Source organism: Vidua chalybeata, chromosome 4, assembly GCF_026979565.1.
Source record: "Vidua chalybeata isolate OUT-0048 chromosome 4, bVidCha1 merged haplotype, whole genome shotgun sequence".
NCBI classification, from domain to species: Eukaryota; Metazoa; Chordata; class Aves; order Passeriformes; family Viduidae; genus Vidua; species Vidua chalybeata.
The window spans coordinates 21,111,778-21,138,766 of record NC_071533.1 but is presented as its reverse complement, the minus strand read 5'-3'; the positions used below and the strand labels follow the sequence as shown (position 1 = coordinate 21,138,766).

The 26,989-nt window shown below is 41.3% G+C and overlaps 1 protein-coding gene across 2 annotated transcripts in view; it reads right to left on the bottom strand.

Moving 5' to 3' along the window:
- Positions 1 to 805: 805 nt before the first annotated feature.
- Positions 806 to 26,989, bottom strand: part of GRID2 (glutamate ionotropic receptor delta type subunit 2) — a 686,989-nt gene continuing 660,805 nt past the window's right edge. For both annotated transcript variants that reach the window (XM_053941218.1, XM_053941219.1), the window contains 2 exons: positions 7,641 to 7,881; positions 806 to 3,543 (listed from right to left, as the gene is read on the bottom strand). In XM_053941218.1, the coding sequence (XP_053797193.1) occupies positions 3,121 to 3,543; positions 7,641 to 7,881 (664 nt within the window). In that variant the 3' untranslated portion in view covers positions 806 to 3,120. The remainder of the gene's footprint in view (positions 3,544 to 7,640; positions 7,882 to 26,989) is intronic.

The following is a 26,989-nucleotide window of genomic DNA, read 5'->3' as shown; positions in this document are numbered from 1 at the left end:
AAATATAATTTATGTCCAGTCAGATCAAAGTAGGGTAATGAGAAGTAAACCCAGATCTTAAAATGTCTTCCCTGTTTGGGAATATAATGTTTGGGAATATAATGTTGCCTCTATTTAGGTGAATGATCCCCTGCATGCATGCTAAGCTTAATAGAAAATTGTAACAGGTCAGGAATATTATTTAAGTGAATAAAATACACTGAATGTAAAAAGCCAGTAGATAAACTTTGGATGCTGCAAGTTAAAATGTCATGGCTGATGTTATTGCAGCACAGCTTGCTAATGACTAGGTCATTAGTTTAAAATGTTAATGAAACTTAAAGACTGGGAAAGCCATCATGAATGAAATATGGCCTACCTTCTCTCACCCTAAAACTTTTGTTTTAGGCAATATATATCCAGTATCAGAGAAAATTAACCTCTGTGCAAATAAAGATGGCAAAAAGTGATTCTATAAAAATAAAAGCCTTGCTCCGAGAAAATTCCTACATTATACTAAAACAGATGAAGCTGGGATGCAGTATTTCTAAAAATGATGTCTTGTACATGTCAGTGCTAAGGAACGCTACACTTATTCTCCAAAATGCTGTAAATGCTCTCTGAAATCTAAGCTTGACATTGATAAACATGGTAAACCTCGGTGTTTTCCACAGGTGCTCTTCACTGAGCTGACTTGCAGCAGCCTGAGGAGCTCATCCCATCTCCATGGAATAAAACCCTTCCGTAGCAGTGCAACAAAACCTTGCCATAGGCTGAAAATCCCACAGCACTCAGCAACTGAACAGGAGGAAGCACAAGTTTAGAAAACAATTTTATTAGACAAATTATTTAGACAAATTATACACAGAAAGCTCTGCCACTTGTAACTGAGGCCTCCAAAAAGTGTTTTGTGTATCTGTATAATAGGCAACACATCAAAATAGGCCTATTTTAAATATTGTACATGGTTAACAGGTTTTTTAATAGCTAAAATCACTGCAACATCTGGTATGTCCCTACGTATCTTGTTGGAAAGAAATTTTCTTTTTTTTTTTTTTTTCTTTTCTCTTTTTTCTTTTACTCAGAAGTGTGGATGAGTTCATGAGTGTTACAAGGGGGAAGCAAGTTGTGCATGCTTTTAGACACTTGCTACCCTGGAAACAAAATGGCCTTTTGCACGATAAGAATTCGTTCTGCCTTACACAGTAGACAATATTTGAAGATTTAGTACAAAAAACAGTGACAGTACAAGATGCTCCCCCAGAACAGAATTAGCATCAAAATAGAATAGATCTGAAGAATATACCTTTTAATTTATCCTAAAGCAAATCACATAGGCTGATTCCTATTAATCTTAGCCAAAGAATGAGTTAGATTAAAATAAGTGTATGGTTGCATTAAAAAGAAAACCAAACCAAAAAAACTCACAGGATAAACTGCTTGCTTTCTACTTAACCGCATTTTTAGTTTAAGGATTACAAATTGAAAGCTCTTTCTACGTTTCTAACAGGTAACAGTGTTACTTGAAAAAGCTGGTGCCAAAGTGGGCACTGGTTTTGCTCTCACTGCTGTTCTTTTTCTTGCTTTATACAGTTGGCACTAATGTAAAAAATACATAGCTCCTCTAAATCTAACTTAACAGAGAAAGGGTTAAACTGGGTGCCTGTTCATATTTTTTTCCATTAGAACAATATGTGATTATAATTAAGGCCACATCTGTGTATCTTGAGGGCTTTTTTTTTTTTCCTCGACTCACGCCATTATTGTATTGATTAACTGTGCTGACTTGGAAAAGGATTTATTGACCTTTGATCCATGTTTAACTGCTCTAGAGCTATATCAGTTGTTCATGAACATGGTATATCTAAGAGAGAGTTCCATTTGTTTAATTAATTAAAAGGAAAATTATCAGGATTAGCCTTATAGAATGCTAAAAGCCAATGCAAAACCTAACCAAAGGAGTTACATCTAGGTACAAATGTTAAATTGCCCTGGATGCTCTAATAGAAAAGTATAAAATATGCTCTGTTGGCAAACAATGCAAGTCAGAATAATGTTAAAGCAACCTGTCTTTTCTAAATGAAAAGACACCCTGCACTGTACATCTCTCTTGTATACAACACATTTTTACTAAAGCTTTATTAAATTAATTGCAATAGCAACGGCTGCCATTTTATAGCTATATATACATGTGTATATATATACACACACACACATACATGTGTGTATATATGTGTATATATATATATGTATGAGATACTAATTTATTTAACACAACAGAGGCTTCTGCCATATGATACAGCTTATTGTACATAAGAAAAACTTTTAACACTGTACAATCACATAAAGGTCATATGCACTGTTGCAGTGCAAAAGTAGATTTAACTGTAGTCTTTACTGGCATAGTAATGGCTTTTTGTAATCCTACAAAATTGCATTCTTATATTATGGGGCCTGAATGATCTTTGAACTTCAATTTGTTTTCCTTTATTTTTTTTCTGTTTTTTTTAAATCTTTTTGCCCTTTTTTTTTTTTTTTTAATTTTCTGTTTTTTAAACTGCAGGGTTTGCCTTTGGTCCACAGTTAAAAGGACGCAGAGCAGTGGAGCGCTGACTGGATACAGCAGAGTACATGAAAAATATTTCAGTTATTGCAATTATAGTAAAAAAAGGCGGTGGGGGAGGAGGAGCGAATGCCCTTCTGTAAAGTAATCCTCAGGGTTTTCCTATGCATGTATCGCTGTTTGTTTCCTATATTTAAACTATATGAAAAGCCTGAAGTAACCAAAATCTAACATGGTGATAAACCAAAGAATAAGTGATTCAAGTACTACAGAGAATAAGGGGAGGCAGAAGAGACCAGACTGTGAAAGCAGAGAAGAGGAGGAGGAAGAGTTGCTACTAATAATTATGATTCTTAAATAAAATAAAGAAAAAAAAAAACCCAAAACAACCCCTGAAAATAACCTTCAAACAAATTAAAAAAAAAAAAACCCAAAACCGCAAATCTAAACCACAACCCTCAAAACCAAAAATTAAGGAAAAGAAGAAAGGTTACATCCATGTTAGTCCCACAATATTACAGCTGCTCCTTGCAAAGGGAGTCCTAAATAAGAAACAGTGAAGCAACTTGTTCTGATGCTTAGATGGAGGTGCCTCGGTCTGGGTCGCTACCGATATTCAGGCCCAGGGTAGGAGTTGGTTGGTAAGGGATAGATGACATTGTTTTGATGGGGCTTCTGAAAAAGCCCCCGTTGGGTGCCCTGTGCCTGAAAGGGCCAGTTCGGTGCTCAGGCACGCTGCCGAAGGAGAATCCCGAGGCGGCTTTCGCAGACAGCGTGCGGCTCAGAGTCTGGATCTGCTCTGGTATGAAGGTGGTTGTGGTGATGTGAGTGTTCCTGAAGTCACTGATTTGCTCCAGTGCCTGACGTGTGGGTAAAGTGTCAATGTCCAGCGGGGTCAAGTCAATTGATGAGGTGGAGAACTGTTTATGGGGACTGTCGTCATCTGTGCAGAGGCTGTTCACGCGCCTGTGGAGGTGCTCCAGGTCAATCTCCTTGTCGTCCTGGGGAATGAGAAAAACAAGAGGCACCACTCACCATCGCCATTTGTGCTGGGCTGAAGTTTCACAGGGTGATCAGCACTGCTCGGGGAGCACAAGGCACAACTGACTAGAGCTGGCTCTTGGCTGACGGTGTCCTGAATGTCACCAGTGAACTCCCCCACCACTAGACGCCAGGTGGGCAAAGCCAAGCTGAGGCAGACCCTTACACCACAGCTACCTTCAAACCCTGGATCCAAACAACAAAACTCAACATGCCACTGGTAGCTTTTCAGGAAAAGGCAAGCTCGGAGCTAGGTGGGTTAGACTAGCAACAGCTGAATAAAAGTAAACTGCATAATCTCAAATGCCTGGAATGAAGCCAGTTCTTCAAGTTGCAATGAGAACTAAATTTGGATGTCAACATGGGAGGCTCTAAGGGATCAGATTGCCATCTTTGTCATCCTCTTAGGATTTAAGGAAGGGTTAGAACCTTCTCAGGTTTCTTTTTGCCTTTATATTGTAAATTGTGGTATAGAAAAGCTGAACATACAGAGAAAAACCCCAAGCACTGGTGACTCATTGACATTGAACAGAAAGGAGTACACCAGGCAATTTTAAATTACAATGCCAACAGAGGGATTAATTATCTCCTCACCTACAAAGAAGCAATTCCATCTATTCTGATGGAATTATACTTTTGTGGGTGAGAAGAGAAGGCAGCCTGATGTATTTATATAATCTCTTCTCTTACCTCTGTCCCTTTTCCTTCTTAAATCTCTCTTCCCAGAGAACACAGTTAAACAGGTTTGTTTGTTATAATTGAGAATTTAAATGCATAGAAGTTAAAAAAGAGGAGAAAGCTCTAGGTGAGACAATAAATCACCTGTGTTGTACATACAAATTTCTACTGAACTGCAAAGCTTAATTCAAAGCAGCATTAAGTACACACATACAGGGATATTCCCTCAGTCTAAGTAGTACAGCTCATTCAGAACAAAAATCAATTTAAACTAACCTTAAAATTTACCTTAATCTCTGTGAAATTTACTGGCTCTTCCAGGCCACTAGAAATATCTCACACTCTAGGACCTCACAGAGGATAATTAGGCAGCTGATAGATGTGCATTGATGACTTCCAGCCTTGATTACTGAAATTCATTGACTAGCTTGATCCAGAGCTCCCTGAATCAATGGCAAAACTCCTAGTATACTGAATGGGCTTGAGATCCCCCCTTTCTCTAGGAATGAAGTCAAGCACTGAGTCCACACCTAGAACAAACTGCAGGAGTTCATCTACTTAGCAGAATGGATCATTGAACATTTGCGCTGGCACCACGCCGAACGCAGAGCCCGACTGGGAGGAAACTGAGAGGCCAGCTCCCCTCCAGGACTGCATCCTCCGAGGGCAGGGACAGGGAGATAAACCAGGGAAAAAGGGGAAGGGAACAGGGCATCAGGGATCTCCCAGGGACTGGATGATCACTGACCACAAGGGCTTTGGTTGGAGCTCATCACAGGAAGGAAAAAATGCAGTGCTCATTTCTCGGACTTAGCTTTCTGTCTATCGTTTATTCACAGGTGGATGTAGACATGGATGCACATAACAACCACACAGGTGACATCAAATCCAAACGCATTCACCAAACGCTATCTCCTCAAAAAATTTGGAGCTGCATATGAATGCAGGAGAACTGGGGCCACATCAGAAGCTAAAGAAATATAAAGAGGCTCGATTAGTGTGTGCAAGTCATGACTATGTCTCTGAGGGACAGTCCTAAATATTTTCCTTTTTTTTTTCTCTGGTTTTTGTTTGTTTGCTTTTAATTTTGAAAAAAAAACAAACATACAAATACTTTGTAATTTAAAATGCCAATCGGGAAAAGATTGGAATTTCATCGTTTCTGAGCCTCTAAGAGTAACTCAAAATAGTCTTCTTTCTTTTACAGAGATGCATTTGGGGCTAGGGTCAGACCAGTGAAAATATATAAGAGGTGATAATCTCCCATGCTTAGCCCACAACCCAATCTCCACCCAATCGATACATCAAAATGAGACCCACTCACAGTAAGATTGTGCATATCTCCATAATATGATCTTTCCTCTTCTCTCTTGTGTGATCAGTAGTGAAATATTCAGCAGTTTTCACATTTAAATTATCATCAGGCTTCAGAGTCAACATCCCATTGAGATTACTGGGGCGGTTCATACTTCTCTCAGAGCTACTGTTTAAGGCTGTCTGCAGACTCAGGCAGACATCAGTGAATGGGTTACTTCTGGCACGCGACCAAAATGTTATCTTCGCAACCATTAGACAATTTTTTTTTCAGTATAAATGCTTGCATTCTGGAGCACAAGTTGGCAGCCACCAGGAAAAAGGGTTGGCTTGCTGACCACAAACTGGCCCAATCTGACCCCCGATTCTGGACTAGTGGCCTGGAAGAGCCAATGGATTTCATGGAAGCTAAAATGAATTTTAAGAAAGTTAGTTAAAATGTATTTCTTTGCTGAATGACCCCGACATCCAGGATAATGGGGACATTCAGCATATACGTCCACGTTAAGCTCAGTTTTGAGCCAAGCTTTTCAATTTAATGTTGAGATGAGCGTTTCAATGCTAAGCTAATGACCATATAACAAAGATCAAGGAGGCCAAATTATACCATTTGTGGAAAGTACACACTTGAATTTCTCAGCATTTGAAAATTTAAATAGAAAATTTTATACTTGTGTAAAATATCTGTGTTGGCGTTTTTTTCTTTTTCTTTGTTATGGATTTTCATGTTTTGTACCAGATAAATATAAGTATGAAGTTCTGAATCTTTGGGTAAACAACAATCAAGTAAATTTTAGGGTTTTAAAATAATTTACCAGGTGAAACTACATGGTTTCCATTCCTGAGAAACCCAATTTAAAGACTAGAGATTCCTTTTTTTTTTTCCTTTTAATAATGGTCCGGTCCAGATCTTGAACAAAAAAGAAAAAAAAAAAAAAAAAAACAAGAAAAAAAAAAAAGAAAAAAAACTTGGGAATTAAAACAGGCAAGAAAAGATTAAATGTATTTTAACATCAGTGCCAATGTTGTCTAATGAGGTGGTGTAATTAATCCTGCCTGATTAGACAGCATTAGATTAGCAGGAGTAAACATAATGGAGAAACTGCAGAGAAGGTAAGACCACCGCACACAAATTAACATCAATACCCCACAAGCTACACAGATGTGCTTAAGCTACACAGACAGAAAAGCTATATTTGATAGTGCTACATTTAAGCTCTTATTTAGGTTCAGGTTTGGGTGTTGCTTCCAAGGATACTTTAATAAATCATTTTGTCCCTAATTTCTTTTTAGAATTCTGTAGAGGTAAAAACTTAATTATGAATATAAGAAATTTAGTGAAAAGTTGCACAAGGCTCAGATGGCTGGTAGAGGGACAGGTAGATTACCACAGGAAGGAAAGCATTACACATGCAGGTGTAGAAGCAAACTCATCTCAGGTGTAAAATAACATATTTCTCTGTGGCATCTGTACAAGATTTTCTGAAACAAGCCTGTACCAGGTTTCAAAAATATGTCTGGCCTGAACCTGAAAAATCGAATGTAGTCTCGCTTCCCTGGACTTCAGATGAAATAACAAGAACTGAAGTTCATGGAAGTCTCAAGAGCTTAATGTTTCTGAAACTGGGGACTAGCTTATTCAAGAAGCTACCAGCTGATTAAAGGGTTAAATTTTGCAAATGTATTTTAAAATACTCAGCCACTGAGCTTAGGGGACGTATTTTTCAAGAAGAAGCCAAGACACCTAGTGAGAATTAGCTGTCACCAATGGGAACAATGAACTGAATACTGATGTATTAATAATGTACTATTCTACAAGTAACAATTGTGTTTTACTCAGAATAGTTGCATAGTTATACATCATCAGTATACATTTATTTTTATTCAAGCTTTTCTAGAAAGAACAGCTAGAAAGATTTTTGAGGAACATCATTTATGTTAAAAAATCAGGATGCTAATGAAGTATCTCTGAATTTGATTCCCCACCCTCTCTAGTGCTATAAAGTCAAGGCAGCAATTTTTAGGGTGCATGAAAATTCCCCAGGAGAAATGGAGGGTCTAATACCTCTTTTGATGGAACCCGGGAGCCTTTCCTTTTATTCCACCACGTTTCCAACATTGCAATGAAACAGGATAGGACAATCCCTGCAGCGAGGATGCAGAAAACACCTGCAAAACTTTTTATGTCCAGGGCACCTCCTTTCTGTTTGGTATCCACAGATGAGTAAAGATCACACTGACCGTTCTTCGGCCACCACTTATGCTTCAGTACATCCATGTCGCCATTCTGCTGCAGCTCCAAAATCCTTGGGGAGAAAGCACAGAGTCAGGGGTTACAGTGGGGCAGCAGCACCTGAGAGTGTGAGGGTGTAAATCCGACTGCCTGCAACCTTCCCACGTGTCTTGGAAAACCAAGCATCAGATGAACCTGCACAGACTGATTTAGTCAGAAAAGAAAGCTTGGGTGTGGGCTTGCCTGTTAGGCTGAACATTCCTAGATACAGCTGAACATTCCTAGATACATGTTCCACTCCAGATACAGCAAAGCACACACAAATCTCTCTTTCATTCTTTTAACAAACTCAATGAAGACACTTTACTTCATATACTATATTTTCTCAATTGGATTTTACTAATCTAGGTCAACAGACTTTCATAGTGCATTAGATATCTGACAATATTTTGCATCCTAATCATTGCAGGAGAGACATTTCAATTAAAAAAATCAGAAGGAATATACACTTCAGATTTACCATGTTACATATGACATTGTTGCAAACTGATCTTTATTGAGTTACCTACATTTTCTGCTTTGGAGAGACAGCAAAACCATCTTACTGCAGTCAGTGATGACCTAAAGCAGTCCTGCTTAATGTCAGAATGCAACCTGATGATAAGTGGTTCCATGGGAAGGTTCCTTGCTGTGGAATTCACTTGTCCTTGGACCTACATACCCAACCTGCTGCCAAATATTTCCTGGGCAGCTTGCAAGGACAACATATTTAACTACACTTCCTGTGGGACGAAATGTTTGAGAAATGAGAATTTTGTTTGGAAGAATATTTTCATATTTACTCAATTTATTTCTGAGGAGAGAGGTTTTTTTTTAAAGCATCCAGAAATGACTAGAGTAACAGCTGGGTGCCTCTGGTTATCCAAGATAAAAAAATTAAATGATTACACCTAAAAAGAATAAAACAATGGAAAGGTTTTTTTTCATGTAATAAATTTGTTTTTTATTTCAGTGTTGGAAGGCAAACAGTTACTATTGCAATCATTTGACACAACATGCAAAAAAGTCCAAGTGCACACAAACCAGCAGAGGTCTGGGATCTTGCTACAGAGAGACTGTAGTGCACTGCAGGAGGAAGGAAAGCTTTCCCACTGTCTCAGGGCTACCACAGCAGCTCAGCCTCAAAAGGGAGCTTGAATGTACCTGGGGCCCACAGGGCAGCTGCTCTGTGCAGAGGTGACTCAGTCTCTGATGCTGCTTCAACAGGTAGTTTTGTCCATGAGGCCACTTAATTTAATATGGCACATCCAAATGGCCACATATTTGTGCTGTGGTCTTGCCAGGAATGGGAAGCTTGACAGAGCCACCAGTGGCTGAAATCCCAGCACAGGTCTGGAGGGAGCTCCCACTTCCCACCTTGTAGTATGTCTGGTGGCTGGGATCATGACCTGTTCAGAGGGGGACAGCTTGTTCACCTCTGTGCTGTCCCAGAGGGAACAGTGCCCTGAAGGAACAGATCACAGGTGATATACGTGTCCTTAGGGATGCCAGAACCACCTTGTTCATGTAGCTTTGAGTTTACAAGAAGTGGGATAAATTCTGTGCATTGCCTGCTGACAGTACATTGCTAAAGGTCCCACCCTGAGAAAAGGTATTCAAGGTCAGAGTTGCCTGGACTACATTTTGACTTCTCCCAAACCCAGAGACAACTTAGAGAAGCCTCATCCTGAAGCTTTCTGATGGAACAGGGATATCTCAAGGATGGGAGGATAATCTGGTTTGTTGCAAGAGACTGAATAGCTGTTATGAGCCACCCATGTTCAGATGAGCTTTGGAGGGATGGCACCGCAGGCAGGACTGCTGCCATTGCTGCCTGCAGCTGCCTGTTGGGAGTGTGTAGAGACCCAATGACAGGAGGAGATGCAAATGGGATAAACTGGAAGATAAGAAATTCCGACCCAGATAAGAGGAGAATCGGAGATGTTAAACAGTGGAACAGAAAATTTATGGCATCACCATCCCTGGTGAAATTCAAAGACCCAGTGGGAAAGACCCAGAGCAAATTGACCTGCTCTAAACAAAGACTGGAGACCAGATTACTCCTCTGCAACTGCAAACAGGGTCCATACACTACCCTGGATCATGGCATACAGTACTTATGGAAAGAACTCACCATAATTCTGGTTCTCAGTGCCCTGGAATCCTGTACTAGGATTTAGGCAAGTATTTTAGCCCAGATATTCCATTCTGAGAGGTAAGCAGTAACAGCCAACCAGCATAAACAGAACCCTTTTGTGTAAGTTCTTGTGGAGTAATAGGAAATTAATTTTCAATGCCTAATCCAAACATACGTGTACTATCTTCCCAAGGCAGTAACAGAACAACATCCATGGGGTTTATTTCTTCCAGCAGCGGCTCTAATCCCTGAGCAGGGCCATTTTCTCTCTTTTATTCAATCAGGAATAGAAAAAAAACATCCAAATGATTTCTCTATTCTCATTAATTAAATGATTCTTCACTTGTCAGTATAATTCCTGATTACACAAGACATCTTTTTAACAAAAGGCATTTGCATAAAGATACTGAGCTTTGGCTTGTTCCTTAATGGAGATTTATTCCTAATTGTACCCCTGGTAATTATTGGCAATTTTCTTTATGGATGTAACTTATAAGTTCAATTTTTAAAGGCAAACATAAAAAAATGGAAGTAGAAATTTGGGATAGTAATGGTATCATTACATGGGAGAGCTCAAGAAGTGGAAAGCTTATAATGAAGCCTTGTAAAAGTGCAGCTGCAAACAGATGTTGAGGGATAAAATATATATTGAGAGAAATTATAAGACCACTATTATCTAACAATATTAATGGCATGCAGAGAAAGAGGGAGATCCTGCTTCTGTTAGGCTTCAGAAACGCTCAGTTTCAGAATCTACCTGTTTGTGGAATCAAAAGAATAGGTAACATATTAAGGAGATTTAACACTCCTAACTTGTTCCTAGTTAAGAAAGCTCCTATCTTCGTCGCTCATTTTCAGAAACGAAAATTACGTTTTTATGGAAATTCCAGGAAAAACAAAGGAGGAAGGGAGGTTCCTCGCAAGCAGGCACGCCGGCACACGGGGCTGCTATCCCTGCGTGCTGCAAGGAGGCTCCCACAAGATGGCACTCTTTCCATAAAAATAGGTGGATTTGCCGCAGCTCCTCGTGGGTTCCCCGATACGCTAATCAGACGTACCTGTTGGGTGGCAGACACTACAATCAGTTTGTTATTTGATTTTCAAATTTAATAAGTGACTAAAGTAATAACGCATTAACTAAATGCTCTGAATGATAATGATCTTCCAACGCCATAATTCCAGCAAGTACCTCTCCTTCCTAGTCCCAGATTTTTAAAACTGAACTTTTTCCTCAATGGCCTTGGCTCTTTTGAACCTGCTTATTAGTACAGAGTAGTACTGTGAGACATAAGCCAGTGGAAATTAATAAGCAGGGTGCATGATGTTTTGAAATACCATACTCTTAAAAAGCTTACAAAAGAAGCCTATATATTGAAATAATCCAATTTGTCCAAAAAACATGACCTTTAACACTTGCTTATGGATAGAGTGCAGGTCTTAAATATATTTTTCTTTAGCAAGTAAAGTGTTATAGTTACATTTTTCAAGGCTATGACGTAAATTTATTGAACTACACAAACAAAAGGGTCTGTGTGCACTTTAACTGATTTGGCTCTGAATTCACAGTGCTGAATGATGTCTCGTGGATATAAACACAGAAAACTAAGCTTCCTGTGGTTTCCAAATCTAACAGGGATGTGAACAAATCCTAATGAATCAATGGGAATAGGGCTGGATTCCACTTGGTAACTACATACTTTGCTGCTGGCAGTGAAATGGAATGACTCCTCCAAAATACCCACAGATAAAAAACCCTAACTTAATATGATAGCAAGGTGTCACAAATGCTCTGAAATTGAGACCTCTGTGACAACACCTTTTTTGATCTAATTTCATTCTCAGCTATCAGTAGTGAGCATGAGATATGAGAGGCCATTTACAGTGATATTGGAAATGCCAGTGCATGTTCTGGGATGTCAAAGGTGACTGAATATCAGCTTCCTGCACCAGGAACATATTGTCCAAAGGGATAACTTCACCATTGGCACTGATAAGGAAGAGGATGTGGTGAGGTGCTTGGCTCTAGTCAGCAGATCAGACTGCTACAGAAAGCAAATTTGCAGAGCCAATGTAATGAATGCCCACTTTTGAACAGGGGGAGTGGGGGGAAATGTAAATAATAAAAATAAAAATGCTTTAGTTGAGTACCTTGGTGGGCTCTGCCTCGGGAGCCTGAGCCAAGGTGCCAGCCCTTGTGCTGGCTCCTAGGGGGCTCACATGGGGAGCACTTGGTGCTTGTAGATGGGATCAGGCAGTGACAAGACCCCTGGTAACTTCTGCAGTGGCTAGGCAAAAATCATTCCTCTGGCAAAACCTTCTCACTGGAGCTTTTCTTTCAAAAATCTGATACAAAGTCTGCAGAATTTGGTTCTCCTCTTCAAGCAAGATATAAAACTAAGCTGGTTTGTAAGCATCCTTCAATTATCAAAGTAGACAGGTAGGGACCCACAAGGAGAGTTTGTGGGTTTTTTATTTCAGTGAAGCAACTGCCTAAATCTTTCCTATTCACTGCAATAACTGGAGTGATGCCAGCTCCTGTTGCATCTCCCTGAGCAAGCTTTAGATTTTGGCAAACCAGGCTCCTCTTTCGGCAGCAGAGCAGCTCTCACTGGTGCCACCTGGAAGGCTGGCTCAGCGCTGTGGTGCCTAGCCTGGCTTGCTTCCTCATGGGGAAGGAGGTGGGAAATCAGAATGGAGAGAGGCAAGTAGGAGACTCTTGGGGTCCTTTTCATCTCCTTTCCCATCTCAGTGGTACCTCACTGTTGAGACTTGGTGAGTTTTCATATTTTGCCCTCATCCTTGAGGCCTGTCAGGAGACACACATTGATGCTCAAAGCCTTGACTTTGATGCCATAAATCATATTTATAAGATTTATAGCATCACATTTCAGCCATAAAAAGGATGTGGGAAGGTGTAGGGCAGAAGTCATTGTCCTGAGCTGAAAGAAAGAGGGGAGCACTGCCAGTGCCTGCTCCTGAGTGGATGAAGTAATGTTGGGAAAGCTTGCAAAATGAGCAAAGCACCTGGAAGCAGAGATCATTATATCTATATATATAGCAGCCCTTCCTTCGACTAGAGATCTTGATATCTGTGAGAATTTTTGGTTCCGAAGAGACCGTTTTCTGTTTTAATCTGTGAATATTTTTTTAAGCCAGCTTTTTAATGAGCTGCCAATCATGGGCTTCATGAGAGGAAATTTTGTGTGCCAGCCAAATGCTGCCAGATTAGACGAAGCAGCGCTCCCTTTGCACCCATTCCCACCACTTAACCCAGCAAAAGAGTGCCCGTGGGTCCAGCTGCAAAGCCTGTTTTATGGCAGGGACTCCAAGCAGATTTCAGCCCAGCTAACTGGAGGCCCACGAAGGCAGGCAGGTGGCTGCCTTCTGATGTGCCCTTCAGCAGTGCTCGGCACCACACTGCTGTCAGTAGGAAGGCAGTGCACAGAAACAAGGATAAGCTCTTGCCTTCTAGAGATGACAGAAGAAGCAGTAGTAAACCAGAGCTGCTGTTCAGCATTAAGGATTTGCATATCAAACAACATTAAAAGAGAGAAAGCAGCTGACCTTCTGTTTTGTTCAGCAACAAACCATTGCCTTCCAAAGATATAGCATTCATCGCTTGGATGCCATAAATTAGTATCACTTTGTTCAATTTAGAGAACTTCTTTTTACTTAAATCTGTTGAACTTACATGGATACTCTCTTTCAAATGCAGAAGGCTAACCTTAAATGAAATGGCACCTGCAGTAAAATGAGATATTAACTCTATTTATTATAGGACTGGTGGAATTTGATAAGGATGGCTCTACAATAGTTTTGTTCAAGCTGAACAGCTTTGCTGAGTACATACTAACAATTCAGAAACCTACATGAAGATAAAAATCAAGTTATTAAAGATCTGCTTACTTTTTATACAGAAAAATATAAGGGAGCTTTAATGGCCTTTCACTGTGAAGAACTTCCCTGCTCAGAAGAAAGTGGCGATAAAAGTATTAGTACTTATTTATAAATCCCAAATGACAAGAGAACATCTACAGACAGTTGCATAAATATGATGAGTTCATTAAGCTCAGTGCTGTTATGGTAAACAGCAAATTAATTCATTATGGCGAGTCATGGTACACCGCCAGCCTTATTAAAACAAAGAAATGTACTTTCAAGGTACATTGGTTCCCGTGCACTACCCACATTCCAGCCCTCTTTTAGAAAATTACTTGAAAAATGACAGTTACAAAGCTTTATAAAAAATTCAGTACTTCATGGCCACATGAACACCCTGAACTTAATTTTCCTCTTGCTTTCGTTACCATAAGCCAAAAGCAAGAACAGGGACAGCTCGTGGAGTCTGCAGAAGAAGTGAGCAGGCTTTGGTGTGCTCCCCTCCACTAGGACAGCTCTGCATTCCCCTGGTTTGCCCTGGGAAATGTGTCTTTCTAACTGCCCGTGTTTCCAAAGTTGCCTCCAAGATCCACAGACCAGCTGTGATGCACGGGACTGACATAGGACAGAGAGACAGTACTCCTCCCTAAATTTACACTTTCTTCACACTGTCCCCTGCAACACTGGAGGTGCTCAGAAGTGACATTGTGGCTTTACGAGCAGAATTTATGATTACATATATACCACTCAAGGACTTGAGTTGCAGGTCTCAAGCAGTATCTAAGTAAATCAGAAGCTCCTCTCGTACCTGAAATTAACCAATAATTTCACACAAAATCAGGAAACCCCAATGTCCAAAGTCAGCAGGAGTTTCATCATTAACTTTCAGACAGCAGAGCCCAACACAGAGCACACCTGGGAGCTCCAACCCTTCTGGATGGGCTGTGACAAAAACGGTATTTTTCTGAATCAAATCTCAATTAATGAAAAAGGGAAGGCTTGGAACATGCCCTTTCAGCCACTGCATACTTCTTAGATGTCTTCTCCCTCAACTCTCACCTCACTGAACATTTTCTCCAGTGTCTCTTGTCAGCTGACCCCTGCCTGAGAAGCCCTGTGGATAACAAGCCTCTCATAATAAGTTACAAGAATAACTATTCTCCTGCTTAGCAGGAGAAAGAAAACAATTGAAACAAACACTTTAGTTTGACTTTTTTATTGTTTTTTTTTTTTTTCCCCAAGACTGTGATGCCAACAGTTATTAGACTCAATTACTATTTCCAAGTCCATTCTCAGACTTCTTGGACACAAAGCAATAAGACAAACACCAAAAATTTGCATTAAGAAAACGTCAAAATTAAATACTAAAAGATTTTTCTTTTAAGGAATTATTTTTTAATGAGATCATAAGGAATAGCTTTAATGAAACTGTTTAGACCCTCTGCTGATGTGCTGTGAGAAGTATAAATAAACTAGTTCACTGAACCTGACCTAGCACTGGATGAAGACACAAGCCTTGTCTTCAGCTAAGAGGCAATTACATTCAAATCCAAATTATTAACATGCTAAGATCTTAAGAATTGTGGTGACTAGTGAACTTCATTTTTTATATATTGTATATGTTTAGGCTACCTTTAGAAGTCAAGCGCTTATTCCAACTATGACAATATGGTATTTACTAATATCAAAACTGGACTCCAATGACTTGACAAGAGGCAGAATGAAAGCAAGTGGAAGAGACTCAAGAGAGCTGGAAAGAAAAAGACAGGGAGTCCCATGGAGACCCAGAGCATATCTGCAATCAGAAAGGTAACACCTTGGGTGGTCTTTGTCAGCAGCATTCTTAAGCACACTGTGGTATTTGCGTTATTGGGTGCAGGAAAAGGTCTTTCATTTCAGTTTAAGAACCTGGACATGATCATGTTTGCTTGGAGTCATGCTTTGGGCAGTGCAAAGACTCATTCTTATCCAAACTACCTGCATCTATATTTTGAGAAACAGAAGACACATCAGCTACACTAAGTCCCTTGAAGTGACAGTCTAGAACAGCTCTTTTTAAAACTAAGAGATCTAGGTGGCCCTTGCATATTTGACATTTATCTGTTATTTACCTAAGCAAATATAACACAAATATTTGGCTGATGACTCTCTCATGTTTTAACCTGCTTGTACAGTGCCCTTAAAAATTAAAAACAAAATAGTCAAAATTTCCTTTTTTGATAGTCTTTAAATGAATGATTTAAATATCTTGGCTTAAATATAATAGTTTGGATTTTAGAGACCCTGAATCAATAGTTATAGCTATCTTCAAGGTGAACAGAGTTGTTGATAGAATAGGGGAGGCTAGACAGATAAATACAGAGTCTGAAGATCAAATCACAGTAATACCCTTTGTGTCTGAAATCTGACATTTAAAAATACCTCAAATGCTTTTATCTTCTTGATACTTGGTTACAGTGGTGAAAGCTTCCCAGATTCATTCCCATACAGGGTTTTAAAAACACTGAGGCTTGAAACCACTACTTGTATACATGAACACTGCAATAACCAACCTTATACATTTGGAGATATACTGAGAAGATTTTCCAGACAGTCCTTTGGACAATGAAAGTAAAAATATTTAAGATTATTGTATAGGATATATTATTACTCCAAAACTTAATTCATTACTTTGATTTGTTCTCCCAAGCAAAAGCATTTCATAGAGGAACCATTTCTAGAGATACCCTAAAATACATTCCCCCTTTAAAGCCTTTCTTCAGGTCATACCAATGAATACTTTTCAAATACACACAGCAGTATAGAGGCTATCCAGGGAAGCCTAATGAAAAGCCACAATTCTGCCTAGAAATTGTAAGAATCCCTGCTGAATTTACCAGAGGCACTGAAGAGTGGATTGGACTATACTTAAAAAAAATGGTATTCCTTATTCTAATATTATCATTATATTCTAAAACACCTTGAGGTTTGAGGGATTGTACTTCTGCTGTTAAAGCTAAACGTGTATCAAACCACAGTTTTGACACAAGCCTGGCCCAGGTTATAAACAGATCTGCCTGAGATGGACACCCTGGAAATATTGCTTAGGGCACCTTGGCTGGTCTGGGGCTTGCTCTGCCTACTTGCCCTACTTGACCTGTTGGGTGGCAGACACTACAATCAGTTTGTTATTTGATTTTCAAATTTAATAAGTGACTAAAGTAATAATATATTAACTAAACCTTCCAACCTGCATCAGGTAAGACTTCCTCAAAGATATGAGATCATAAGCGTCTCTACCTCCATGAGCATTCAGATCTCTTTTTGATCCCCCAAAGGAGGGTTTTAACCTCTCCTAAAAGAAGATTATGAAAGATAAAGTTGTACAATTTTGCAAGCAAGAAGCTGCCTGAGTGCAGTGCTCTGCTCAATCTGTGCGCAGCACAAACCCATGGGCCTTTTGCAACCCTGCTGCTCTTATGGATGGGCAGATAAGGTAGGAAGTTGCACTTGTTCACCAGACTGAGTGATTACTTTCAGGAAGGCAGCAGCATGGCGGCCTGCCACCTCTGTGTCCGTAGGTTTTCTGCCAACGGGAGAACTCCCTAGTGATCAAAATTCTTTCCTGTGCTCTCCCAGGGCTACCTGCAATGTGGAGAGGTGAAAAAGCCTGGCAGAGAAACCCTGCTAGTTGCTGGTGTTTAGGAAAGTTAAAAACTCATGGCCACCTTCCACTGTTGTGTGTGTCCAGAGGTGCTGCAGGCTACTTTGCATGATGGGAACCAGGCTTTAAGCAGCATGGTGTTTGCTTGAAGGATCACACTGAGATTCCCATGTTTTGAAGAAGTGTCTTGATAAGAACCAAGTGCCATTCAATCTGGATAACAATCTGCAGGAGGACTGAGTGTTTATTCTGTTGTTAATAAAGGCATCTCCCTGGTAATGTTGCCGTTTTTCAGGAGCTTGGCTGTGTTCTTGTCTCATAAAATTTGCCTAATCAGGTCCCCTGGTCCCCTCTGCATTTCAATAAGCAAGAACTATACCTGTTCATGTGTGTAATGTTAATGGTTTTTTTTTGCCTCTCGATTTTAGTGCTTTGGAACAATGCAGAACAATCAAGACCTACCATTACTTTTGTTGCTAGAGGAAGCAGAGCAGAAAGGAACTAGCAGGAAGATCTGAAGTTTTGCATTTCACCTCATACCTGAAATGTAGGTCCATATTATTCACACACTGATTACTGACCTGAAGGTTATGTTCTATTCAGCTCAGGAGAATAGGAGAAGGAAACATAAGCTTGCATAGCAATGACAGCACACATCACTTGTATCCTAAAAGTATTCTACAGCTTGACCAACCAAATCTTCAATTACAGCAGATGCCTTGGAGCAAAAATCTTTCATAGTCAGCCAGACCAGATAATGGGCTTGCTTGCCCTCCATTATTGTACCTACAGTCATGTCTTTTATGGAATTATTTAATCCCACTTGCAGTTTTGCAATTTCCACCATGCAAACCTCAGAGGAGGAATCTTGGGAGCAAATAAATGAACCTTTCCCTCCTTCTCCCTTTACTTCCTCTCCAGTTGACACAGCTCATGAAGCAGCTTCCCATGCAGCTTCCCACAGGGGCCACTAAGCTGGGCTTGCTCATTGTCCCATGACACCATGCCACAGCTGATTGGCATGGTTCACTGCTACTGAGAGAAGGCAATGCCAGGATTTCCTGTGTAATGTTACAAAACACATCCCATCATTTTCCTGTGCATTGTGCCAGATAAACTGTGGTCAAAGGAAATAACCCCAGAAATAAAATGCAAGGCATTGCTAGGTGTTATTCTATCATTTTCTCTGTGCAGAATGCCAATGGTTTTGGAGGAAATTTAACACTTTTATAGCATAGGTCAAAACCAAGAGACTTGGCACTGAGATTCAATTTGGATAAGCCCATGAGCCTGCTCAGTTGATCTGTGTGTCTTTTTTCAAGATCAAGGGCATGAAGTCAAATTCTACAGCTCTTTTTTTGGTAGCATAGAGAAGTGAGGTCCTTTTTGCAGGCAGAGGCAGACCTGAGAGCTCCTGGGCAAGGGCTCCTTTTGCTGCCACCCTGCATGTTGTGCAGGTCAGAGCACAGGGCAGGTTTGGTGACAAATTCATCAGAGAGTCTCCCTAGTAAGGGATATCAGACATAGAGTAGATGCAGTCAGATGTGGGGCTTGGAGGAGAGGCAAAAGCAGAGGACTTATATAAAAAAAGGTCATCCAATTTTAGAGGAAGAATCAAAACTATTCTGACTTCCCTTGAAAAAGTTGTCTGGCAGGAGAGATGGAGGCATGAATACCAGGCTATTTGCAACTCTAATTTCCAAATTCCAGAAAGTAAAAGTTTATTTGTGGGAGGGCAAAGGAGGATATTAACAGACTTTCATTTTTACCCAGCCAGTTCACCTTTCTCTACCTCCGTGTCAGACTGATCAGGATTCCACTGGATGTCCCTGTCACTGTGGTGCAAATTCACAGCTGCAGAAGATGGCACACAGTAAATCACTGTCCTCTCACTGAGAGCTGCCATAAATAATGCCACAGGAGTTCCCCCCTGCAAACAGCAGCTGCCTGCAACTGCTGGGAGCAAAGCTGTAATGCAGCCCCTAGGTAGGGAACAGAGAGAAGGTAAACCAGAACAGTCTGGAAAAATAAGATCCTGTGATTTATCATCATATTGACTTGTAAGCCTCTCAAAATATTTGTCTTTTTCTTCCACAGGAGAATTTCTATATGAAGTTGTCATAACTTTTGACAAATCTCAGGAATACCCTATATTAATGCTCTAAAAGTATCTAGTCTTAAAACCATTTTCATTAACAGCAAGAATTACCATTCTGCTGGTACAGAGCAGAAAGCTGAGTCAGAGGCCATGAAACAGGAATGGAAAGATCAAACCTCAGGTAAGTGGTGAAAGCAGTGGCTGAACCCAGTTCCTGGTCTCTCTGCTCCTTTTTGCAGTTGGTATATTTGTCTGATTTCCTAAGAGAAGTGTGGAGGAAAGAGAAGGCAAGGGAAAAGAGCAGTTTGGCAGATTACGTGACAGGTGGAAAAGGCTGAAGATGTGGAAGTGTATTAGCCATGACTTCCCGAGCAAGCAGCTGGCTGACTCTATTGCTCAGTCTCTACATCACTGAGAGCTTTGAAGCCCTGTGCTGCAGCATAGCCTCTCTTGCTGGCCATAGGCATTTCCCAAACACAGGCACAACCTTGGGGTTACCAGAAACACCAAGCTCTGGGCAGGACTGGCCTGGAGGGGAACTCCAAAGCAGTGATTGTAGGGGACTGGAAGGGACATGGCCCTCATGGGCAGTACCACAGCCCCTCTCCAGCTCTGAAGGGATTAGAGCAGCACCAGCAGCCATGAACACAAGGGAGTGGTGGAAGAAAGAACTGAGGTACTTCTCTACATTACCAGCAAAGCTGCAGCATTTCCCAGCCCTTTACAGCACCACTTGGCACCTTGAGCTCTGCACCACTCACACCTTGGATCATGCAGCTGTCCTTAACTTCAATTTCTCCACCCAATTTGGGTCAGACAAGCTCCGTAGATACCTCTCTCCCTGGGAATGCTTGACTGAAGAGAGACATCAAGGATATGTATGGCACATCATGGACACAGCCTGCAGATGGGTCTAAATAGATAAAAAAAATTAGACAGAATCCTGAGGTAATGTCAGATTCATTCCTCTCCTGGTAAAAAAGGAGGAGCAGGGTTTTTTTCCAGTTCTGTAAATACCTTTTTTTTTTTCATAAAGATGCATTCAAACTATGACAATTGGTTAAAAGAAAAAAAAAAAAACAAAGAAGATATTAGGAACATTCAGATATAAAGATATGGCTGCGGCATGGGTTTTCGCTCTCCCCGGCTGCATGCGGCTCTTGGGAGCCCGGCTGTGGCGTAGCTTCCACGTGCTGCCGGGGTTTGCTGCCGCGGGTTCCCGGACACGGCTCCGTGTCTCGGGCGCGTGGGCTGGCCAGCCTCTGTTACCGTGCGCTAGGGACTCGGCAAAGAGGTAAGGAATTTGTCCATTTACTCCGTGCTTGGCAGGAACGGTTTATTGGTCACACATGGCGCGGTTCGATGGAAAGACGCGACCGCTCCCGGCACTCGCATGGGAGAAAATGGCATCTGACTGCCAGCGGGATAGGGTTTTATGGAGGGGCGGGGCGAGAGGATCCACGGCCTGCCGCCCAATAGGGGCGGCTGCCGTGGCGGTGACGCCAGCAACAGCGACCAACCAGAGAACCCCGCAGGGGCGGGCACCGAGCCGCGGGCTGAGCGGATCGTGTGGCTTGGGGTGGCCAGCACAGGGTTTCCCGGGGCCGGATGGCAGGGTGGTTACAGGAGCGGCACAGGGGTAAGGATCCGGCAGCAGGCAGCATGGGGCCAGAAACCGCGGGGGGGAACAACGCAGGGGAAACGCGGGATTACAGAACTTGACTTATTTTAACATAAATTAAAAACCCTAATCTAAACCCAAACTCCGGGATGCAACAATGGCTGTGATTGATTGTGGGGATTGTGATTGTAGAAGGAGCTTTACATGGAGATTGTCCTGTGGATATTTAAAGTTGAGCAGATTCCAGCAAGTTTTTTTTTTTTTTTTTTTTTTTTTTTAAGACTAGTTTATAATTCTGATTTAATGATAAACTGAGAAGATTAGTGCTTTTTCCCCTTCCAATCTTCTCTTTTTGGTTGGGTTTCAAATCAAACTGGATATTCTGACCAAATTTTTCAGAGAGCAAGATGCACATACAGGATATAGGCAGATTAGGCTCCTATCCTTCTTGCCTGGTTCAAAGTAAGGACTGAAAGTGAGATCTCCTTTAAAACAGAGGTTATCAGGTAGAGAAGTCATGCCAGAGACAGAGATAAGAGTCTCTTGCCCCTGCAAGTAAATCCTTACTTTAGGAAGGTACTGCAGGGGGCAGGAAAATCAGATACAGGAATCTGCCTGCATTAAGGAAAGCTGTAAACCTCTGGAAAAAAATCAGATACTGAAGCTTAGTCTTCTTCTTATTTTCCCCCCTTTGAAACAGAATGTTTGTTTTCCAGCCAGCTCTTTGAAAAACTGGAACTAAATCCCCAGCACAGCATTTTTCTGTTGGAGGGGGGCACCTTCAGCCATAGCTCTGTTGGACCAGAGCCTGCACCATCCACTCATCACCATCTCTGGCAAAGGTGGATGCAAAAAGTAAAAGCTCACCCACACTGCCTGCTCAAAAAAAGCTCTTTGTACCAGTTAAAAGATTCTGGAGGGCCAGCAGCAACACTGCCTGCTTTGAAGAAGTCAGAGCACACCCTCTGACACTCACCTTCTCTCCACTGCCATGCCTCCAGATGAGCAGAGACATCCCAATCAGCTACGTGTGGAGCACAAGACCATGCTTGTGGTGACCCCACTCCTGCTGCCCAAGGAGCCTCTAACCAGGGCCTGGGACTTCTGATGGTGTGCTTCCAGTTCCAGGTGAATGGAACCGCAGGAAGTGGCACCAGCTGCAGAATGGGGCAGCAGAGTTTTCCCCCTTGCTGGAAACTCAAGGCAGCCACTCCTGTAACAGGGATGGGAGGCTTGTTTTGTTTTATTGCCACTGCTGGCAGAGAGGGAAGCCAGGCCAGGCAGCCCAGCACAGAAAGTTCTGCAGGCCAAAAAGTAACTTATACTGGCTGATTTTCTTCCTGTACTTGTTTTACTTTAGGGCAGTAATGCTGAGAAAACTGTTGTTTTTTTTCACAACTACAAGAGAAGTCAGGTTTTATGTCTTGTCCAAGATAAGCTCCTTAAGACTGTGCACATATTTGCAAATTGAATTATTATTTAACATTGCAAACTTGATTTTTCCAAGCTTATTTTTAGTGCAAGCATTGAATCTAACCAGGTTTTAAGAGAAACCCTTTAGAGTTAAGAGTGAAGTTCAAAATTACTGCTTTCTTTTTAAATCTATTTCTTAAATAAAGAAAAAAAATAAATGCCATGTGAAGACTCACGAGCTGAGGGGGTTCAGTAGAAATGGAAATTCACATTTAATTTAAAAATAATTTTTAGGACACTTTTAAGATTCCTCTTTTGTAATTTTCCTTCAGAGGACATGAACCCATTTTATATTTACCTCTGTTACCTGTCTTCCCAGTCCTGTGCATGCTCCTGGGGCTAGGAAAAGACCTTATTGGAAAAGTTGCCATATTACAGTGGCTTCTGGAATACCTAAACTTTGTTTACCTGCTTAGATTTTTAAGCCAGGAGGAGGGGTCTGCTTTCAAGACAGAGATTAAGGTCACACAGTTGCTTGAGGTCTGATGTTCTCTTCATTGCTTTCAATGAACATTGCTGTGGGATAGAACCCCAGAGTGTTACTCTGAGATGCTTGAAAACCAGAGAAGAGAAAGATAGATGCATTTCCTTTTCTTTGAATGTATCCCTTTTAAAAAGCTAATATCTTGTTTTTGGGGCTCTGACTCTCAGCTTTGGGTTGTGTGGTGCTTTAGACCATCACTGTTTCTTTTCAGCCTGCAAACATGGGGATGTAATACACTCCTGTTTACCTCATAATACCCAGTTGACTTTTGCTTTATAGATGACAAGTTTAAGAGGAGGCAAAATAGATCACACACAAAGGCAAGAAAGATTAGGAGATAAAGGATTATGAGCTGAGGCCAAGATGAGCAATCGTACACTGAGAAAAGACAGGCAGAGATGGGACATGAGTGGGGATGGGAAATACCTGACAGGAAGCAGTGATGTGATCAGGCTGGTAGAGATAACAGGATGGCTGAGCTCAGATAGGATGTTTAACTCAGAACACGGGAGGAAAATTCTCCCTTAGCTGAGGGAAATGTCCCTGGGTTGGTGGGTGCACTAAGACATGGTGCTGGCAGAATCACTAGCAAATCTTTCCCTAACTAGGGCACACAGCCCCATGGACATTTAGTGCCTTATTCTCTGTCAAGATTTTGACCTTCTATGCCTTGCTTGGAGCTGCTCTCCTCAGCTAAAGGCTTAGGGAAGAGGATGGGGCTGTCAAGCTGACTGACCTCATTTGACTAGAGAGGGAGCAGTGGCAATGTGGGTAAGTGGCTGAGGGAAGTAAATGGACTAATTTTAGTCTCTCTGCCTTCTATTGAGTAAATCCCAGATGAGGGCTTTTCTGACAGCCTGATAAAAATCAGAGTTACCTGGGAAATGGCACTGGAGAGACAGGTGCTCACGTGCTCCGTGAAGACATGTAAAAATGGCACAAAACTTGCTAGTCACTGGGCCTTAAAAGGCAATTAGTTTAATTTCTTTTCATACTGATACACAGTATGTAACAACAGTACATTATCTCCCAAGATGAGAATTTCAGGCAATGTTTTCCAAAGCAGCTAAATAACATGAGCATCTGGGGATTTTGCAAAAATACACCATAGGTCTGGGCAATTTTACCTTGACACATTATAAGGTGCACCTAATCCAGCCCTAACCACCACAGAACAAGTGCTGCCTGTCGCTGAATCCCTGATTATTTTGTACTTTTTTTTTTTTTTTTTTTTTTTTTAGCAATATCCCAGTGGAGTGGCAGCAGGTTTGGGGATTATGAGCATCACAAAAGGAGTGCAAATTCGATCACAAGGAGCACATGTTACAACATTTCCTCATATGGAGGTGTTGTTTAAAGAGACGTGAACATTTCCTGCACGAGAGCTTTTTGCTCTGGTACAATACAAGATCTCAGCACTGAGAGCAGCAGACACAGGCACAGAGCCCTGTCAGAACACAGTAGCAGGCAAACCCCATCATCTTTATGGAGCATGCAATGACACATGTGGCAGCCAAGCAGCTGAGCTATTTTCCTCCTTGTAATTACTGACACCAGATTTCTTAACCTGCACAGCACTGCCCTCCTGAAATGCTACAAGGTGTGAAGCCCTCACCTCAGGAGCCATCAAATATGATAATGCACAAAAAGCTCTTAATTGGGCTGCCGTGGTTTAGAGGAAGAATTTAACACATGTGAAGCTTTTGAGAGGCTCTGATAGAGGTCCCTGTCTCGTGGTGCTCATACAACATAAGCTCCAGGACATTACAGATCCTGACAGAAAATACAGAATGATTCCCCAGCTCCCTCCTGGTTCCAAGGGGCAGGTGGGAAGAGCAGCCATGCAAAGCTGTACTGACAGCATCAGATTTTCCTCCAACACACGGGACTCGCTGTGCAGAGATAAAAAGTAGTGCAGCCATAGCTACCTTGCCTAGCTGGTGCCTTTATGGTTTGCATCTGATAAAAGCCTGGTTCAGAAAAGGTCTCCAGTGCAGACACTTTGTTAAGAATGGAGACCACGGCCTTTAAGAAATGGAGTCTTTCTTATGCAGTAGATTATTATCTGTTCCCACTGGGCCAAGTTAAGCAAAAAACACCCCTCAGCTCACTCATTTCAGCAGCCAACAGTTGCTCAGTTTTTTCTTATTAGCAACTTCTAAAAGATTTCGCAAGTTAAAAAGCCCACAGCCAGTTAGAAAAATAAGATAAAAGACATCCATTGAAAAAATAATTATCTTAATTATACTGCAGCTTTGTCCTCCAAAGGGAAGGTAGTTTTTCCACAAGACAGCATTGCTGTAATGGAGGATGCACTTTAAATAGGACTATGGTTTGCATACTGCAGTGAACTTCTAACCCCATACAACTTGTATTTACTGTATTTCAGAATTGTACTAGTGGATAAAAACCACCTTCCCCCACCCCCCATTTTTTTTCCCCTCTGGAACTGCAGATCCATTTTGCCATTCTTCCCTATTATGGAACTAAACATCCTAATATCCCACAATATTCCATAAAATAAATCAATAGAAGTGATATTTTATTCAGTGGGTTTGTGGGGTTGTAGTTTGGTTAGTTGTTTGGATTTTTGCTCTCTCATTACTTTCTCCCACCCCCTATTATTCTGTCCATATTCAAGGTAAAGCTGAATGCACTGAATTACTGTGAATGCCTGCTCCACAAGAGACTGCTAGAAAGGAGTTATTGGCAAATAACCTTTTTTTTTTCTTCTGTGATGGCTCTTTTGCCTTCTTGCCTCCAGCAAAACAGGAAAAAAATCCCCCTTGTTGTAAGTAACCTTACCTTCCCTTTGCTAATATCACGTATTGCATTTCACTCTCCTGTTGGCAACTGATCAGGATGTTAATTCTGAAAAATCACATCAGCTGCATTCACAGAACTTAGAACAAAGTCCCTGCTTTGCATGATCAGAAATCCATTAAGGGCATCTTAACATACTGGATGCTGAAGTGTCTCTGGCCAAGAAGATCTGTACCTGATTCTGAAGATTTAGTCTTATTTTACACAGCACATATCTTAACAGAAACAGCATTAAAACAGCCTGCTACATTTGTTTTTCCCTGTAGTGTTGCAAACACTCAAATTCACTATCAGGGTTATCCTTTTAGAAGAAGAACCTGCCCTTTTCAGATTTTGCATGAAATTGGCTTTTCCTGGGTGTGAGTCAAGACTTGAAGAGCATCAGATTCATTTTGAGACTTCAGGCCATCTTATAAAGCTTGCAGAGGAGATACAGGATGGAAGATTCATGCAAGCCTTAACCTGAAGTCTTTACACAGGAGGTGCTCCTGATCAGCAGTTACTCTTGAAAGGCACAAGGGCCAGTTTCTTTTATAAAGACTGGAGTGCACAACCACAGCTTTGAGAAACCCTTATCAGTCAAGGTGAGAAAACTCACATTTGTGATTAGAATGAGATGTGACAGCTATGAAAATTCCTGAAGAAAACAGAAATTACTTAAAAATAGGAAGCTACTTACAGATTCACTTCAAGATAGCTTCTTCACAGATTTGAAAAGCTATCCTGTTGCCACCAGTTTAGTCTGGTAATCAACATCACCAAAAAGCTCTCAGCTTTCAGCAGACTTTAGCTAGCACAGAACACATTCCATCTACTTGGATGTAGATGGGACAGAAAGGAGCACCAGTACCAAAGTACCGACCCACAACTTCCCAGGATTATCCCAGGAAATTGGAGGACGTCACTCCTCCTTGCATCTGGGAAGTATTTCTTTATTTGCCCCAAGAGCTCCCAAAAACTGTCTGTCAAAATGAAGCACAGAAG